This window comes from Haliotis rubra, unplaced genomic scaffold (genome assembly GCF_003918875.1).
Source record: "Haliotis rubra isolate DU_JTF1 unplaced genomic scaffold, ASM391887v1 Scf772, whole genome shotgun sequence".
Taxonomy (NCBI): domain Eukaryota; kingdom Metazoa; phylum Mollusca; class Gastropoda; order Lepetellida; family Haliotidae; genus Haliotis; species Haliotis rubra.
This window is the reverse complement of record NW_025767493.1, coordinates 451,071-471,131: the sequence shown is the minus strand read 5'-3', so window position 1 is coordinate 471,131 and position 20,061 is coordinate 451,071. Positions and strand designations below refer to the sequence as shown.

Here is a 20,061-nt window from a genome sequence, read left to right as displayed (position 1 = left end):
GTCGGCACTGAAGAGACGACAAGACCTCCATGGTGAATTTTTAAAGAATGAGCTTTTGCACAGTGGTGAAAACTCAATTGGCTAGCATCATTTAACGTGTACTAGTCCGGACAGTAGGCTTACACGCACACGCACGCACGCACACACAACTTTTTATACCCGTCGCAATGTTAATTAGTGCTGAAATCTTGAATAGTTAATCACTTCGTCATCTCCCCCACCACACTTTAAAATGTTACTGCTGTGCTAATAACCCGTTCATCCGACACTTAAAACATCTACGTGTCACGTTGTATTTTTAGAAGTATCTGTCACGGATGTAATTAGATTTAAATTGAAATATTTTATGCTGTAGAAACACAATGCACACTATATCTGGTGTCTTGCCTTTCAGTTTCAGGAAAAAACAATACATCAATGCTCAGTTTCAAAGCGTAAAAGGGCGTAGCCATGTGGTTAAAACGTTCGATCGCTACGTTGATTTCGTATGTGGGGACAATGATTGAATCATTGAATTGAATTGAATTTCTGGTGTCTCCCTCCGTGATACTGCTGGATCATTGCTCCAAACGGCGTGAACCCATACTCACTCACTCACTCCAAAACTTTAAAATGATACTTTAAGAAACATGCAAGTAAAAGACGCTTATGTTTTGAACCTTTGTACTAAAGGGACATATGTTTTATTTTTTGCTGTACTGTAATGACAGTTATATTTTTACACAGGCCGGATCAAACACCACGTTCCAGGCAGTGATCTGACCTTGGCCTTTGAGTGGGAAGATCCTCAACGACCTCCAACAGAAGCAGATTATTATCATACGAGAGATGGCTCTGGTAAGACTGTTGTTTTCTATTCTTCACCACTCATACCATTAACAATGATGAGTGAGTGGTACAGACAAACCCTAGAAACATAATCGGGTCGAATCGGGATTCAAACCCATGATCATAGGGTTGTTGCGTACACTACGGATGGAATTCCACACTCCACGGAAAGACTGGAGAGAAATCCCTACTACAACATTGTGTGCACCTTATACATAAAGAATGCATGTCAATTGGGAGGTGTTGACGGATAAATCGATCATATATTTAAGATATCAATCAATCTTCAACACAAATGTCATTTTGTGGTCCAATTCAACTTTTATCTGTATACATGTAGTCTCTTTTCACGGACAGTTACCAATATGATAAATACAGCTGCTGTCTGGAAAAGAAAGGGAGCGTTTTCGCAATGATCTTTTGTTTTATCTGTAATGAACTGAATGACACTTCCAGCAGCTTGCAGGGGTAATGAATTGGTGATTGTATTTATCCAAACAGAATTGCTATTGGCTTCAGCTTTTCGTCATAGGAGGGCAACTGGAGGGCGCCCAGGCCATTCCACCTCCACCAACACGTGCAGCGACATCCGGGGAGTTCCTGCGCAGCTGAGAAGCGCAAGCAACATCGGGCCAAGTGGACTGGCGTATTTCTACCAGAAATATACAGAGGCGTATGGGATACCCGTATTAGGTGATATAATACCTACTGGTAGTTATTATTAACTTAATACAAATAATGAATCCCAGCTTTAAATTGCTTGAGCCGACTGAAAATATTACGTTCGTAATTAAGTAAATAAGCGTCTTTGCTGTAGGTTCCGTTAACGTCCCCGACGACGCTCTTCGCCGCACCTGTTACGTCCTTCGCTTCCTCCTCGCCGACCACAGCGGTGTGCGGCAGTCCTACTACCGACTGTCGGGGAGGGTGGCAGTGATCGGAGCTCGGGAAGGGACGGTGTCTATTCCGGAACATGCTTGGCTTGGCCCCTCCTGGAACGACCGAGCACGTGGACTTGGGGCGACGGAACACGCCCCAGTATCAACGGGAGGCGAAGAAAACATCCTGTGTTACACCAATGACAGGTGAAAACCAGTTTCTTTAAAAGAACCAAGGATGTTGGACATAATATTATGCTAATGTTGATTTAGTTAATGTGAAAAACAAGAAGAGTCCTTCGCTTGGATGAAGTCAGCTGGCCTAAAAAGTGAAAAAGAAGGTTTTCTGTTTGTTGACCAAGACCAGTTACTTCTGACGCGAAATCGTCAATATGTGATTTTGCATCAAAGTGTTAATATGAAATGTACATACGTTTAATATAGGGGACTCTTCAACACCTTAAAGGAAGTTCCCAGATGGGTTGCGTGTAAATGTTAAAATGTTAATTTTACGAGAGTGGAATAGCATAAATATGCATCATGACAATCCTATTAAAAGTCTTGTATTTATAAAATATCCGACTTACCCATCCGCATAAAAGCATTGAACTTTCTATGTTAAATCGATCATATATTTAAGGTATTAATTGTGATTATGTAATATTAATTGCTTTCAGAGCAATAAATGAAAACTTTTTTTTGAAAGAAAAACGAATGCAAGGACTACTACTACTACAACTACAATTACTACTATTACTACTACTACTACTACTACTTCTACTGCTGCTACTACTGCTGCTGCTACTACTACTACTACTACTACTGATACTGCTACTACTACTGCTACTCCTACCACTGCTGCTGCTGCTGCTGCTACTGCTACTGCAACTGCTACTACTTCAAATGTTACAAAAATGAAAAAGCGCTATCGAGCTGACTATTATGGGAACATTTATAAGAAAATGGATCCTGACGAAAGCTGTGATTTTTAAAGGAAAAATCCCCGATAAGACTAACAAATCGGCTGATGGGACTTAATGTACCCGTGAAGACCCGGGTTAGAATTGATCCTCAGTAGCCAATGCGACTAACGGGATCTGGTGGTCATACCCACTGACTTGGATGACACATGTCATCGGTTCCCAATTGCTTAGAACGCTGCTCATGATGTTGATCACTGGATTGTCTGGTCCAGGCCCGATTATTTACAGACCGCCGCCATATAGCTGGAATATTGCTGAGTGCGGCGTAAAACTAAACTCACTCACCCTTTCCAAAGTATGACAGCTTTCAAAAAGACCCACTTAATTAATGAATATAAATTAATATTACATCAGGTATCGGGTTGAAGACATCTTCCTGCACGAGTTTGCCCATGGTATCCATTTACTGGGCGCCAAGTATGCCATCCCAGGTTGGCAGAGTCGCCTACAGTCGCTATACTACCAGGCCAGATCTGCCGGTAGATGGCGAAACACATACGCCATAACGACAGTGGAGGAATATTTCGTAAGTAAAAATGCGACAGCGCGTGTGTGCGTGTGAGAGTGTGAGCGCGTGAGCGTGTGTGCGTGTGTAGTTTGTGAGTGTATGTGCTGTTCGTATGTGTTGTTTCTCGCAATATTCATCAACGTTCTGGTTATATTACGTCAGCTTGTATTTAGCAGTTGATTAGCAGACAAATAGGTGTTTGATATTTCCGACAATGTCACCTTGTAGGTCTCCTGATCGACATCTTAGTCAACATGCTGTTGACTTGAGTCTACAATAAAGCGTCGGTTGTTAACCCAGAATGCCCATATTCTCCAATCATACAAGCAGTAGCTGTAGTCGTTTCAAGAATCCACAGTATAACCTTGACTATAACCTTGCCGATGACCCTGACCCTGACCGTCATCTTTACATCTTCAGGCGGAAGGTACACAAAGCTACTTCAGCGTCAACGCTTACTCCGCCGTCCCCAACGGCATCCACAACCACGTCAACACCCGTGAGAAACTTCGGCCATACGATCCCCAGCTGTTCTCTCTGATACAGGAAGTATTTCCCTGCGGGAACACGTACATAAAGAGATGCAGTACATCCAGAAGTAAGCAACCTGCCATATTTATCGTTATCTCCTTCACAATGGCGCGACTGGGCTCGTTCTCTAAAGGGTTCGAGAAGTTCCGCACCTTAACTTTGCCAGGATCCCGTGGTTGTTGGTTACGATTCCGGATCGACGTTGTTCGGAGTCTTGTCCGCTGGTACTGAACTTTGATTCATGTTTTCTTCAAGACCTACATCGCATTTTCTTCTCCCTTAGAAGTATACTCAAAGGCAAAAGATATTGTCACACAGAAACAACTGAATCACTGATAAACGTTCACTATAATTCGATGACCAGCAATCAGACACAACGCCCGATCCTGATCACCTCTTCTGCATTTTCTCACTCACTCACTTCTGTTTCAACCTTAACATAGTTTTTGTACAGTGTGATCTGAGTTTATCAAGGCCATGCATGTTAATTGAAAATCGATCAAATGGTCCATTAATCGTGTTTTCCAGAATGGTAATTCCATGTCGTACCATTTATTAGCTGCTTCCAAGTTCCACCGTAACCAGGCGTACGCTAGTGTTCTACGGTGTGGGTGCTGCTGATGTTTTCACAGTCCCTCTCTACCCATGGTGTGTTTTAGTGTTCCATGATTGTATGCACTGCTTACGATGACGCTTACACTTCTAATGTTGCAGATGCTGAGAGAAGTCAGCAACTGAAGATGAACTGTAACCTCAGTGGCGGGGGCGGCACGGATAGCGGGGGAGGAGGCAATGAGACTGGAAGCGGAAGTGGAACGGGATCCGGAAGTGGAAGCGGATCTGGAAGTGGATCCGGAAGTGGATCTGGAAGTGGAAGTGGAACAGGTTCAGGTATGGAGAGTCCTGAATGGACATATGTTTACTTCACTAGGAAATGTCCAGCTATAAGACATTTACACAAACAAATATGCCTTCATTTCAGGAACCTGTCAGGACAACAACTCGAACTGCAGGTCGTGGGCTTCTCAAGGGGAGTGCGGCTCCAACCCCGGATACATGCACGTGTACTGTAGACGAAGTTGCAGCAAATGCGGTGGAGATGGAACCGGATCGGGAAGTGGCACTGATACAGGTATGGAAGCTCGAATGGATACCCATGCAATAATAAGACACCAAAACGGTATACAAATGATCTGTCCGGAGTGAATACCACTTGTCTTTTTCAGGAACTTGTCAGGACACCAACACCTACTGCAAGTCGTGGGCGTCTCGAGGAGAGTGTGATTCTAACCAAGCCTACATGCATGTTCAATGTAGACGAAGTTGCAACAAGTGCGGAGGTTCGACATTATGTTCTTTTCTCTTAATGGTTCACAGTTTACACGCAGAAGGCATCACAGGCGGCCCAGTCGTCCTCGGGTCTTGGTTTTATTGTAAAGAGAACAAGATGCTGGCAGATGTGCGTCTCTTAAACGAAGCAGAATAGTGTGATTGTATAGAATCTAGAATGTCATTCATTAGGGTTATCATCCTTGCTTTGACACTTGGATTTGATTCTCACTGAATAGGACTTGAACTATTTATGTAGGAAAGAAGATAAACATATCATTGTACATTAAGTGTACAAATGCATGCCATCATTATTAATATTACATAGTTCTCTCAACAAAACTGCTACTCCCAAAGTGTTAATGTTTCCCCAGTCGCATTTTTCGATCAGTACCGCAAATTGCCGATTTAAAAAAAACAGGCGTCAGTTTTGGATGGAGAAAAATGCACATGTCACGAAACTAGTAAGCATAGTTTGATTTCATAATTTAAGGTACGTCTTGTGAGGATACGAACGTCTACTGCAGCAGCTGGTCACAGACAGGGGAGTGTCAACGAAACCCTGGCTACATGTTGTCCTCGTGTAGACGAAGCTGCGGTCAGTGCTGACCATGTCCATGCAATAAACCAAACAACATGCTGTTGACTTGAGTCTTCATTTAGTCATAAGATTTGTCATTTGTTGAGAGTTAAAGTGTTCAATATATTTAACTGCGCAGTATATATCCAATGTGAACCCATAGTAAGCCGAAACGACCAACCTATGAAGATCCAGGTTAGAATTGGTCTTCAGCAACCATGCTTGTCGTAAGAGGCGACTAACGGGATCAGGTGGTCAGGCTGGCTGACTTGGTTGACACATGCCATCGTATCCAAATTGCGTAGATCGATGTTCATGCTGTTGATTGTTGGATTGTCTCGTACAGACTTAAATATATAAATACTGCCGCCATGTAGCTGAAATGTTGCTGAATACAGCGTTAAACAACAAACAAACAAACAAACAAACAAACAACCGGAACAAACACAGGGAGAGTTCCACCTTCCTAACCTCCAAGTCTCGCATGCTGGTAAACTTACATTATTATACTGACTGACTGACTGAGTATGGTTTTACGCCGCTTTTAGCAATATTCCAGCAACATCACGGCGGGGGACACCAGAAATGGGCTTCACACATTGTACCCATGTGGGGATTCGAACCCGGGTCTTCGGCGTGACGAGCCAACGCTTTAACCACTAGGCTACCCCGCCGCCCCTTACATTATTATAATATACGAGTCGTATAACAGCCGATAGAAATTAAACATTCGTTAGTGTGTCTAAAGCTTCATAGTGAATGTACAATCAGATACGAATGCACAGCTGATAATATTCAACATGTAAGACATAACGCAAGGCCGAAACATTCCTCATTCCTATCACTCAACCTTCGGCGTGTTGGTGGTGAAGACGGGCATTCCCATCGGCACTATCAGGGGTCAGTGGCTGTCCAGTTCAGTTGATGGTCAATTCAAGCCCAGCGGCACACACAAGATGTGACAACCAAATTATTGTCTGAAAGATGCAACATAAAGTTAGTGAAAAGGGCATTTACTTAGAACGAGTTTGATATTTTATAACTCTGCTTAACTATGTTTATACGTTAAACAAATTATAAGAACAATTTTCATTCCTTAACGGACCAAACCAACAAATCTTGTTTTGCACGATTATGATTCTATGCTATAATGTTGACATTGTTGACATTATTGACATTTATATGTACAGTCGAATCTCCCTAATCCGGACACCTGCGTTTTCCTACTTTGTCCGGATAAACGAGTTTCAGGATATCTGAATCTCATCAGTTACCCAACCGTCAATATCGTCCTTCAGGCTAGGTGTACGGTTTTGGATAAGCGGTCTGGATTGGATTAGGGTCTGGATAAGCGGAGTTCTACAATATACAGTTCGAAGGAAATCAAAAGAACAACTTAAAACACCGCTTTCTGTACCCCCTCTCTAGTCTGGTTTCTTTGATCTTTAAGCGAAATTCCTTTCTCTCCGTATTATTTGAAAGAGGGAAAGCAGGCTGCTCTCAAAAGACGCTCATGTTAACTGTGTAAGGTAGACGGAAACATCAGCTGTTCGTGTAGTGCATCCGTTTAAGTCTCCAAACGAAGGTCAAGGTCACACTAAACGCCAAAAGAAACATTACCCTCCAACCTTTATCAATTACTTGAAAATTCTCAAAGATATGTTAGAAGGTATTAGTTTACAAGAAAGCTTATTATAACAACACAGCTTAATGCAAATCACGAAAACAAATTCTCAAATGCATTCATATTTAGGTGAAATGCATATTTTTCAGAAGAGGTAAATTGTCCTATTTTCGTCCATGCCAAAATAGGATGTCCAAAAAGAATGGTTGAAATTCAATTCTGCTTTAAGACAAAGATAAACTATTTAAAGTCACCATTTTTCAACTATTAAAACAAGAACTAACTGTTGTAGAGTGTGTAAAATTGTAAAATATTCATTCCTATGATTTCAGCCTTTTAAAACATTTTCTGCTATTTTGCATTAGTGAAACAAGTAAAACGTGTCTTTGATATTAAGAAAAAATGTTTAGGAACATCTGAAATTATCTTTGTTAACATTTGTGCTTGCAAAGTAACATTTTTCCATTTTCTGTTTACTCATAGCAATATCAATCGCCAAAACGCAGCAATATTCAAGCAGTATTTGCATCCATTTCACATGTAGAATGATTCTATAGGGTATGAAGAGAGCCTAGAACACATGATATGATACACAAGTACGAGAAATATGCCACGATTAACAGCGGAAGAGAGAGAAAGAGCCATTAGGATGTTGCAGATGGGGTCGACATGCAATGCTGCTGTGGGGGAGGGTGTGGGGGTGTGGGGTGTGGGGTGTGGGGTGGTGTCGGGTGGTGTCGAACATAGTTTGAGGAGGGATAACACCTACTTGACGTATTCCACTGCACGTGGTCGTCGGTAATGTTACCGGACAGCGTTATCGGGACGAGATTCTGGCTCCTCTAGTAGTACCGTTATGCATGGTTTTTATGGTCGACCCTCTTTACTGCAAGACGGCAAAGCGAGGCCTCATAGGGCCAGGATTGTCGTGGAATTCCTAAGGCAGCAGGGTGTAGAGTGGAGTGGCCAGCATGCTTGCCACACATCAACCCATTTGAGCATGCCTCGGATGAACTCGGTCAACGTGTGTACACACGTCACCCAGGACCAGTGGATCTCTCAGAACTCCGCAGAGCTCTAGTAGAGGAATGAAATGCGATTCCCCAAGCTTCCTTTATGAACTTGATAAGGAGCATGAGAACAAGGTGCACAAGTGTCTTGGACGTGCGAGGAGGGTGCACAAGATATTGAATGACCGAGTGCTTCATGTTTGTTATGTTCATTTTGGGGGGTTGGTCTATACAACTGATGTTTACTAGTATGTTTGAACTTTTTGTCTGTATGTCACGATGTGTCACGTTTGTCAACACATTCAACATTATGAGGACACTCTTACTTCTATTATTTCTGAGAAACTTTTCTTTAAATGTGCTGTATATCATTTAACACTTTATTAATGACGCCTAGTATACATGTATATGAGATTTCAGACTAATATAGAGTTGATTTGTGTTTGGACTGTTCAGTGTTTCTGTTAGTATATAGCATGTTTGTCTCAAAATCTGAAAATTCGGACACACTTACATAGAGTTAATTTGTGTTGGCACTGTTCAGTGTTACTTTTTAGGATGTTTGTCACGAAATCTGAGAATTCAGGAACACTTACATGGAGTTAATCTGTGTTGGGACTGTTCAGTGCTACATTTTTAGGATGTTGTCACTTACATATATAGAGTTGATTTGTGTCAGGACTGTTGAGCGTTGAACGTACATCATACAGTACGTTCATTCATCAACAAACCTTTTTGGAAACATTGCAACAAAATGCATCCAAAGTCACACCAAATATTTTCACATTGCTTGGCCTCAACACGCCGAACCTTATTAAATAGAATCAAAGATGGCAAAGGAGGCCGAGTATAGTGCAATCACAGATATCCGTGTTTGTTTGAGAATTTCATTTCAGTTTTCAGTTTCGGCCTGACTTTTTAAGACGTCACGATTATGAAACGAAAACGACGGCATAGGTGGATCTTGTGAATTACACATATGACCATGTTTATTTTCTCACCACCTGTGAGTTCTCGCGGGGGTATATAAGACCTCCAAACGTACTGACATACAGTCACCATGGATCTACACGTGAGCGTGTTGGTCTTTCTTCTCGTCGGGCCTAGCATCGCAAACTCCGGTAGGTTGCTATCATCTGACGATTTTAGACGTGTTATTTATCTAGAACTAGGTCTCCATATTAACGGGTTTGATCCCCGTCATCGGAACATTCTGTGAGTCTGGGCGAAGACAAAAGTCCCTCTGCCAAAAGCCCCTCTGGACACAAGCGCCTCGAAAATGTCCAAAAGTCTCTCAATTTGTGTATTAATGAGAAAATAAGATTAAAGACAAGAACTGATAAATGACATGAAAACTTTTATTGCTTCATAATATAATGACCCTAAATAATATATAAATTAATATGTAATTAGCAAATAGTTTTTGTTGGATAAGGTTTTCGTCAAATGTCTTTCACAGAAATGTATATACACCTTGGGAAAGCCTGAGTTTGGCTGTGAGAAATAATTGTTTTGCAAAATACCAATTTCCTTTATAGGTTGCAGACGTTCCGAGTAAGAAATTATCACATTTTCTCCATTTCCTTTACATTGTTACGATGCAAATATATTAGAGCAATGAGAAAAGTTCATCATACTCTATAAAATGTGATATATTTTTTCCTACTTAAAATACTGTATAAAATATATAAGAGCAGAGAGAAATATTCATTCTTTTATGACATACATGAATTGAGAAGATTGTGACAGGGGGCTCAAATTAGTGAGGGGCTTTTGTCCGGTACCCAATTCTGTGAAGCTCATTTCTGGTGTCTCTCGCAGTGATATTGGTGGATCAGTGTTCTAAATGGCGTAAAACCCAACTCACTCCCCCCAAAAATATTACTTAAACTTAAAAATGATACTACAAGAAACATACACGAAAGAGGCGCTTATGTTTTGAACCTGTTGTACTAAAGGGACATATGTTTTATTTTTACTGTGATGTAATGGCAGTTTTAATTTTATATAGGCCGGATTAAACACCACGTTCCTCGCAGTAATGTTACCTTGGTCTTTGAGTGGGAAGATCCTCAACGAAATTCAACAGAAGCAGATTATTATCATGCAAGAGATGGCTCTGGTAAGATTGGGGGTTCTTTTGCGATTCGTCTCCACCCCTCCCCATTTCGTAACCTGCAAGAAAACTTGTCCACCTATCGTTAAAAAACATGAGCTAAATACGAAATACCAAACAGAACGCCGTTGGACTTCAAGAATTCTGGTCAATGAAACCTTGTACCTAAACCCAAGATGATCTTGACTGAGTTGAATTATACTGAATCATATCAACTAAAGTCTGCTGTGTTTTAAATAGTATCTGCAATATGAGATATACATGTACGTGAATAATTGCGCACAAATTGACAATTATTTTAGCTTGAGTTTGCGCTTAGACGAAACTAGTCGCAAAAATATCCACGAGATATTTTTCTTGCCGCCATCGTCCTTTTGTAACAGTTTCCTGAAACGTTCTTGGTCACTTTTAGGTAACTGAATAGAACGATCATGCTTTTTTCCTTTCACCGAACTGTATATAACATGTCATATTTGTTCTTGTAGTTTGTTTATATATGTTGTTCGCTCTCAGTTTAAGTGTTTCCACCTGGAAAGCATGTTAAAACGCGTGCGGCAACATTTAAAGGGAGACTACGAGTAGCTTAATCACCCTGAGAATCAACTGCGCCTTGTTAAGGCCTAAAACTGCTACTACTGCGTTCAGTTACTGTTCGAAGACATTGTTTAACAAAGGACGTATGTTAAGGTGTGTTGGAATCTCATAATAAAAGATGAAAAACATGCCATGAATTTGAAACCGATATTTGTTTGTGGGAAAAATGTTAATATGATAAAAAGAGGGATGTGCAGTGTAGTGTATAGATTTTATAGAGACTGGATATTTGTTCAGCTACAGCTAAAACACCAGCTGTTTCTTTGGTGATACGTGGGAGTGAGCTGTGAGCTGCGGTCTGGGGCTGCCGCGGACAGTATTCCAGTTATATAATGTCGTGGGAGATTGTGTCTGCAAAGCTCTTTGTGGTCCAGGTTCAGATGTTGACTATTCGTGTATGGTATGTACAAACCTTAGAAATTCGGATTTCAACACACTATGGAGGAGGGTGGGGTAGCCTTGTGGTTAAAGCGTTCGCTCGTCACGCCCAAGGCCCGGATTCGATTCCCCACATGGGTACAATGTGTGAAGCCCTTTTCTAATGCCCCCGTCATGATATTGCTGGATTATTGCTAAAAGTGGCGTAAAAACATACTCACTCATCCAACCCACGATCAAAGGATTGTGGCGTGCCCTAGGATTGCAATTCCACACAGCAAGGGAGGACTGGCCAAAAATCACTCAACTGTCAATTAAATAGTTGGCATATTATACATAAAAGAATGCAGGTCAACTGTTAATTGTTCATGGCTAAATTAAACCCCGAAAAAAAGAAATTATGCCACGTGTTTTTGATGGGTTTCATAGCTGTGTTTTGGAACTAACGTTTGCAGCGATAAGGTTTAAGGGTTTTACTGCTTCAACGAAACACGTGTGTTTGTAGATATGGTCTAGACAAACCCAGGAACATGATGGTAGCGAACGTAGATTCGAACCCATGATCGTACGTTTGCCCTAGGGACGCAACTCCACACACCACACGCGGATTGGATAAAATCCCTCGACTGTCAAACCGTAGACACCTTATGCATAAAAGAATGCATGTCGAATAGGTAGTTGTTCATGGCTAAATCAACTGCCCGACAAAAGAAATTACACCCACATGGGGTTATTCAGTGATACATATGATACGGGTTTCATAGCTGTATTTTGGACCGTGCGGTTTTCGGGATCCGTTTTCGCCTAGTCACGTTTTAACACGAGTCTTTTTTGTCAATATCCAACTTTTGGTCAAGACTGACTGACTGAGTTTGGTTTTACGCCGCTTTTAGCAATATTCAAGCAACATCACGGCGGGGACACCAGAAATGGGCTTCACACATTGTACCCATGTGGGGATTCGAACCCGGGTCTTCGGCGTGACGAGCCAACGCTTTAACCACTAGGCTACCCCACCGCCCCTTTGGTCAAGAGAAAATTGACATATACACGTATCTGGAAACGAAGGGAATTATTTGGAAAGTTTGGCAATATTCTTTGTTAAGTCGGTAATCCATTGAATAGGATTTCCAGTTTCTGCATTAGTAAGGAACTGGTGATTGTATTTTTTAAAAATATGCCACTGAAGCTTAAATTTACGTTTTTTAAGCTTTTCGTCATAGGAGGGCCACTGGAGAGCGACCAGGCCATTCCACCTCCACCAACACGTGCAGCAACATCCGGGGAGTTCCTACGCGGTTAAGGCGCGCAAAAAAGATCGGACCAAGTGGATTGTCGAATTTCTACCAGAAATATACAGAGGCGTATGGGATACCCGTATTAGGTGATCTTTTGTTTGTTTGTTTGTTCCTAACGTCACATTCAACAATATTCCAGCTATTTGGAGGCGGTTTGTAATACGTACTGGTACATCTTATTACCTTAATAACCCGTATAGGTCCGGGTTAGAATGAACCTTCAGTAACCCATGCTTGTCTACCCGTGAAGGTCCGGGTTAGAATGAACCTTCAGTAACCCATGCTTGTCGTAAGCGGCGACTAACGGGATCGAGTGGTCAGGATCGCTGACTTGGTTGACACATGTCATCGGTTCCCAATTGCGCAGATCGGTGCTCATGCTGTTGATCACTGGATTGTCTGGTCCAGACGATTATTTACCGACCGCCACCATAGAGCTGGAATATTGCTGAGTGCGGCGTAAAACTAAACTCACTCACTATTACCTTAATAGAAAGAAATCAGGGTTTCAATAAATCCCCAACTAAATAACGCTTGTCGTAAGGGCCTACTGAAAAAATCCCGTTTGGGTGTTTTGGTCAGGGGGCCTGTAACGCTAAAACTATCACCGGCATGTATTTTGCCACTATCGGAGTTGTAGCAAACTATATATTACGAAATGGATGCAGCAGGACAAAAATCTCTGCTTAGAATTCGCACCACTAACTTATCGAATTTCTTGTTTATTGTATCGTGTACACAAACGTTACAACACGCTGAATCGATAACACCTGGCAGTGGACCCATTGTCGTTCTTTCATGTATTCATCTTAACCGGGTCTGAAGCGTATCACGTCGCCATTGACGACCTTGCCCTTGATCTAGCTCGCACTGAAAATAGCCAACGGCCTGATGGGAATAATATATTCATAGTTAAGTCACTGGGGTGACATTCTCTTCCCACAGAGGTTACTCCTGTCATATCTTCCTACGTACGTAGTGGCTGGGGTGACGGTTGACGGGTTTAGGTGTTGCTGGGTTTTCTTGTCCATCACTTGATCCATTTACGACCTTGCCTTTGACGAGGAAATTGTCTTGAAGAGATTTATGTTTTAGCTGTATATTTGTCATTTCTATTTCTATCATTGGTTATGGTTTTGAAGAAAACGGTCAATGCGCGTCAAGAAGATAAGTGTCTATTGTACAGGTTCCGTTAACGTCCCCGACGACGCTCTTCGCCGCGCCTGTTACGTCCTTCGCTTCCTCCTCGCCGACCACAGCGGTGTGCGGCAGTCCTACTACCGACTGTCGGGGAGGGTGGCAGTGATCGGAGCTCGGGAAGGGACAGTTTCTATTCCGGAGCACGCTTGGCTTGGCCCCTCCTGGAACGACCGAGCACGTGGACTTGGGGCGACGGAACACGCCCCAGTATCAACGGGAGGCGAAGAAAACATCCTGTGTTACACTAATGACAGGTGAAATACCACAGTTTTCTACTACCACTACCACCACCACCAACAACAACACCAACATCAACACCAAAACCACCAACACCAACATCACTGCACTACTACTGGTACTGGGGCGGTGGGGTAGCATTGTGCATCAAGCGTTCGCTCGTCACGCTGAAGACCCGAGTTCGATTCCCCCACATAGGTACAATGTGTGAATCCTATTTGTGGTGTCCCCCGTCGTGATATTGCTGGAATATTGCTAAAAGCGGCGTAAAACTAAACTCACTCACTCACTCACTCACTTCTGGTACAACTACTTCCACTGCTACCAAAAAGAAAGCACAATCAATCTCACGATTATGGGATGTTTTTGAAAAAGTGATTCCTGAATTTGAAAGTAAAAAGGACTGAATTTACCTTTTTCCAAAGTTTGTCTGTATATAACGTACAATCAGGTATGGGGACGAGGACATCTTCCTGCACGAGTTCTCCCATGGCATCCATCTACTGGGCGCCAAGTATGCCATCCCAGGCTGGCAGGGTCGCCTACAGTCGCTATACGACCAGGCCAAGTCTGCCGGTAGGTGGCGAAATACATACGCCATGACTACAGTGGAGGAATATTTCGTAAGTAGAAATATTACAGTTGGTTTGATCGTGAGTGAGTGACTGCGTCTGTTGTTTGTTTGTGTATGTATAGTATGTTGGTATGTATGATATGTTGGTATGTTCGTATATGTGGTTTCTCTCAACGTTCATCAACTTTCTAGGTATATTTCTACAGGTTGTAATTTAACATAATTTTGTCAGAAAAACGGGTGTTTGCTGTTACCGCAGAATGCCATCCCGTCGGCCTCCCGCTCGCCATTTCAGCCAGATCTTACACACACAAAAACAATAGCTGTAGCTAAAGTGGTCTTTTCATTTCAGCGTCGTATCTTAATCGTAAAAATATTTTTGGCAAAATAACATAATCACAGCAAGCCACGCGACCATGGCAATCCATAGTATGACCTTGATTGTGTTCGTGCCTGTGACCTTGACCCTGACCCTGACCCTGACCATGACCCTGGCCCTGACTGTTACTGTGACTTTACACGGGAAGGGACTGTGACCGTAACTCGGCCCGTGACAAGTACCGTTACTGAGACTGCATCTCTGCTGTCATGTAAGTCTGCTACATGTGACAGTTTATCAACCCCTCTCCTTAGGCGGAAGGTACACAAAGCTACTTCAGTGTCAACGCTTACTCCGCAGTCCCCAACGGCATCCACAACCACGTCAACACCCCCGAGACACTACGACAATACGATCCCCAGCTGTTCTCTCTGATAAAGGAGGTATTTCCTTGCGGGAACACGTACCTAAAGAGATGCAACACATCCAGAAGTAAGCAACCTGCCATATTTATCGTTTTCTCCTTCACAATGGCGCGACTGGGCTCGTCTAAAGGGTTCGATAAGTTGCCCACCTTAGCATTGCATTGATCCCGTGGTCGTCGGTCCATGCAAGATCCAGGATCGGCCTTCTTCATGTTGTTTTGGTGTTTTAGTCTTCTAAGATGTATCTGCTGCTCATGTAAACACCCAGTTCCTTTGTAGCCACGGTGTATGCTATGTTCTATGGTGTATATGCTGCTAATGTTGAGGCAGTCACCACGTCCCTCTGTAGCCACGGTGTGTGGTATGTCCTATGGTGTATATGCTGCTAATGTTGAGGCAGTCACCACGTCCCTCTGTAGCCACGGTGTATGGTATGTTCTATGGTGTATATGCTGCTAATGTTGAGGCAGCCACCACGTCCCTCTGTAGCCACGGTGTATGCTATGTCCTGTGGTGTATATGCGGCTAATGTTGAGGCAGTCACCACGTCCATCTGTAGCCATGGTGTATGATATGTCCTATGGTGTATATGCTGCTAATGTTGAGGCAGTCACCACGTCCCTCTGTAGCCACGGTGTATGCTATGTCCTGTGGTGTATATGCGGCTAATGTTGAGGCAGTCACCACGTCCCTCTGTAGCAATGGTGTATGATATGTCCTATGGTGTATATGCTGCTAATGTTGAGGCAGTCACCACGTCCCTCTTTAGCCATGGTGTATGATATGTCCTATGGTGTATATGCTGCTAATGTTGAGGCAGTCACCACGTCCCTCTGTAGCCACGGTGTATGCTATGTCCTGTGGTGTATATGCTGCTAATGTTGAGGCAGTCACCACGTCCCTCTGTAGCCATGGTGTATGGTATGTCCTATGGTGTATATGCTGCTAATGTTGAGGCAGTCACCACGTCCCTCTGTAGCCATGGTGTATGGTATGTTCTATGGTGTATATACTGCTAATGTTGAGGCAGTCACCACGTCCCTCTGTAGCCACGGTGTATGCTATGTCCTGTGGTGTATATGCTGCTAATGTTGAGGCAGTCACCACGTCCATCTGTAGCCATGGTGTATGATATGTCCTATGGTGTATATGCGGCTAATGTTGAGGCAGTCACCACGTCCCTCTGTAGCCACGGTGTATGCTATGTCCTGTGGTGTATATGCGGCTAATGTTGAGGCAGTCACCACGTCCCTCTGTAGCAATGGTGTATGATATGTCCTATGGTGTATATGCTGCTAATGTTGAGGCAGTCACCACGTCCCTCTGTAGCCATGGTGTATGCTATGTCCTGTGGTGTATATGCTGCTAATGTGGAGGCAGTCACCACGTCCATCTGTAGCCATGGTGTATGATATGTCCTATGGTGTATATGCTGCTAATGTTGAGGCAGTCACCACGTCCCTCTGTAGCCACGGTGTATGATATGTCCTATGGTGTATATGCTGCTAATGTTGAGGCAGTCACCACGTCCCTCTGTAGCCACGGTGTATGATATGGCCTATGGTGTATATGCTGCTAATGTTGAGGCAGTCACCACGTCCCTCTGTAGCCACGGTGTATGATATGTCCTATGGTGCATGTGCTGCTAATGTTGAGGCAATCACCACGTCCCTCTGTAGCCACGGTGTATGATATGTCCTATGGTGCATGTGCTGCTAATGTTGAGGCAGTCACCACGACCCTCTGTAGCCACGGTGTGTGGTATGTGCAATGGTGTATATGCTGCTAATGTTGAGGCAGTCACCACGTCCCTCTGTAGCCACGGTGTATGATATGTCCTGTGGTGCATGTGCTGCTAATGTTGAGGCAGTCACCACGTCCCTCTGTAGCCACGGTGTGTGTTATGTCCTATGGTGTATATGCTGCTAATGTTGAGGCAGTCACCACGTCCCTCTGTAGCCACGGTGTATGGTATGTCCTATGGTGTATATACTGCTAATGTTGAGGCAGTCACCACGTCCCTCTGTAGCCACGGTGTATGGTATGTTCTATGGTGTATATGCTGCTAATGTTGAGGCAGTCACCACGTCCCTCTGAAGCCACGGTGTATGCTATGTCCTATGGTGTATATGCTGCTAATGTTGAGGCAGTCACCACGTGCCTCTGTAGCCACGGTGTATGCTATGTCCTGTGGTGCACGTGGTGCAAAGGTTAAGGGCCGTTTCCCGACCCCTCTGTAGCCACGATGTTTTTAATGTACTATGGTGTATGTGCTGCTAATGTTGAGGCCGTTTCCCAGTCCCTCTGTAGCCACGGCGTATGCTGTGTTCTATGATGTATGTACTTTCTTCACTTGTAACGTCTCAGATGCTGAGAGAAGCCAGCAACTGAGGATGAACTGTAACCTCGAGGGAGGAGGCAATGAGACCGGAAGCGGAAGTGGAACCGGATCCGGAACTGGAAGTTCAGGTATGGAAAGTCTCTAATGGGACATATTTGTAATTCACTAACAAACGGCCAGCTGTAAGACATTTGCACAAAATATCTGTGCTTGTTGAAGACGAGCTCTTCATTTCAGGCACATGTCAAGACAACCACTACAAGAATCCTGTGATTGCTTGTACAAATCCTTGGTTTAACAGCCCCATACTCATCTTCACCTTCTATTTTCGTCCTTAGTCGCTTGGATTTGACAGGAAAACTGTTCTCACTGAATAGGAGTTGAATTATTCATGTAGGAAAGAGAGAGAGTGAGTATGGTTTTACGCCGCTTTTAGCAATATTCCAGCAACATCAGGGCGGTGGACACCAGAAAGGGGCTTCACACATTGTACCCATGTGGGGAATCGAACCCGGGTCTTCGGCGTGACGAGCGAATGTTTTAACCATGAGGCTACCCCACCGCCCCCTATTTATGTAAGAAAGAGTATAAAACATATTATTATACCCAGGTGGTAATTCGTAAAGGGGTTTAAACACCTTCGAGTGATTTGATTGGCTAATACGTGAACTTTGACATTGCCGGTACTACTTTTATCACTCATTCCATTCATGATTTTTAATCAGAAGTTTTCACACCTTCTGAGAGCATGTAAAAACGAGTGTTCTACTGCCACTGCCATGCCTCCCGTGGTTTCTCGTGTAGGGGTTGAAAACACTTCTTAGTCAGAGCACAATAGGCTTGAAATCGTCTTCATTCGAGGTTGTAGGCAGTGTGTTTTCAGGCCCAATTTACGGTGGAGCCTTCAACGTAAACATCGAATCTCGACAATTGGGAATTCCAAGCCGAGATTAGCAGGCGTCACTGGCGTCCTCCGCCAAGCGTCGCCGTTTTATATAGTGTCTCGTCCTCCGATGACGAACATTCACCACAACTATTTGAGACATACAGTTCCCTGTTATTCACGTTCATTCGGCTTCTGCTGTTGTGTGTGCCGCTCCTAATGCTTCCTTTTATCTGCTTGTTGGTAAACAGTTCTTAACATGACGACTAGCCCGACAGTGATGGCCGACTGACGTTCAGGCGAGATTTAGGTCACGTAGTTAGATTCAAAATGTTTAAACTTTACAAGTGTTTTGATGAATTACATTGTTGCATTTGAAGCCAAATCCTCAATTGAAAAAAAATAAATTTTTGATTTCGACTTGATTCTTTCTTAATTTGTTTATTTTCTTGACTAGTTAAAGGAACTACATTACCTCTACGCAGCATACATTTTCCTGGAGTGTAGCGGTTGACATTCCAATCACCAATATGATGTAATCATCTGCGTTGTGCGGTTCTATATAAGAAAGCAAAATATCGCTTTATTTTTTAGAACGTGGGTAATAAATAGGATACAAAACTCGTTCCCCTTTCACATCAAGTTTATGTCCCTCGTGAAATAATTTTGCTTTGCCACCCGCTAAAGCTCGTGACAAAGCAAAATTATTTCACTCGTCACACAAACTTGATATGAATGGGGAAGCTCCTTTGATATCCTATAATTATTGTCCATTTTGTGTACAATGCATGCCAAAGGTATTATGTAGCTCTCTCTGCCAATCCGTTACTCCTAAAGTGTTAATGTTTCTCAATTAGGTTTTTCCGATCAGTACCGAAAATTGCCGATTTCAAAATACCACGCGTCAGTGTTGCTGCTTTTGGTACCATCTTCGGTGTAGAAAAATCACATGTCACGAAGCTAGTAATCTTTTTTTATTTCATAATTTAAGGTGCGTCTTGTGAGGATACGGACCCCGACTGCAGCAGCTGGTCACAGACAGGGGAGTGTGCACGGAATCCCGGCTACATGTTGTCCTCGTGTAGACGCAGCTGCGGTCAGTGCTAACCATGTCCATGCAATAAACCAGACTCATACCAATAGTGCAGTTGACGTATTATTTAGTGATAAAATAGTTGTCATTTGCCGTGAGCTGAAGTAATCAAATAATTAAACATAATTAACTGAGCAGTACATTTCCAAAACAGTAAGCCGTCACGAACAACCCGTGAAGATCAGGGTTAGAATTGGTTTTCAGCAACCCATGATTGTCGTAATAGGTTTTCAGCAACCCATGATTGTCGTAATAGGGAAATAATGGGTAGTAAGGCTCGGTTGACACATGTCATCGTATCCCAATTGCGTAGATCGATGCTCATGCTGTTG

General features: G+C 43.1%; 2 protein-coding genes across 2 annotated transcripts; both read left to right on the top strand.

Moving 5' to 3' along the window:
* Nucleotides 1–4,448: 4,448 nt before the first annotated feature.
* On the top strand, nucleotides 4,449–5,696 carry LOC124260724 (putative tyrosinase-like protein tyr-3). Its single transcript, XM_046695010.1, has 4 exons — nucleotides 4,449–4,619; nucleotides 4,711–4,860; nucleotides 4,955–5,068; nucleotides 5,551–5,696. The coding sequence occupies exons 1-4, from the start codon at nucleotides 4,469–4,471 to the stop codon at nucleotides 5,664–5,666; spliced, it is 531 nt and encodes a 176-aa protein (XP_046550966.1). The 5' UTR covers nucleotides 4,449–4,468; the 3' UTR covers nucleotides 5,667–5,696.
* Nucleotides 5,697–9,331: 3,635 nt separating this feature from the next.
* LOC124260723 lies at nucleotides 9,332–19,778 on the top strand. Its single transcript, XM_046695009.1, has 8 exons — nucleotides 9,332–9,392; nucleotides 10,283–10,393; nucleotides 12,570–12,743; nucleotides 13,844–14,111; nucleotides 14,546–14,717; nucleotides 15,302–15,479; nucleotides 17,780–17,881; nucleotides 19,628–19,778. The coding sequence occupies exons 1-8, from the start codon at nucleotides 9,332–9,334 to the stop codon at nucleotides 19,741–19,743; spliced, it is 1,182 nt and encodes a 393-aa protein (XP_046550965.1). The 3' UTR covers nucleotides 19,744–19,778.
* The last annotated feature ends 283 nt before the right edge of the window (nucleotides 19,779–20,061 follow it).

Coding starts and splice junctions, on each gene's coding strand:
- LOC124260723 (XM_046695009.1), top strand. CDS start 9,332: ATGGATCTACACGTGAGCGTGTTGGTCTTTCTTCTCGTCGGGCCTAGC. Junction 9,393..10,282: donor GCCTAGCATCGCAAACTCCG/GTAGGTTGCTAT, acceptor AATTTTATATAG/GCCGGATTAAACACCACGTT. Junction 14,112..14,545: donor CTGTGTTACACTAATGACAG/GTGAAATACCAC, acceptor ACGTACAATCAG/GTATGGGGACGAGGACATCT.
- LOC124260724 (XM_046695010.1), top strand. CDS start 4,469: ATGAACTGTAACCTCAGTGGCGGGGGCGGCACGGATAGCGGGGGAGGA. Junction 4,620..4,710: donor TGGAAGTGGAACAGGTTCAG/GTATGGAGAGTC, acceptor CCTTCATTTCAG/GAACCTGTCAGGACAACAAC. Junction 4,861..4,954: donor GGGAAGTGGCACTGATACAG/GTATGGAAGCTC, acceptor TGTCTTTTTCAG/GAACTTGTCAGGACACCAAC.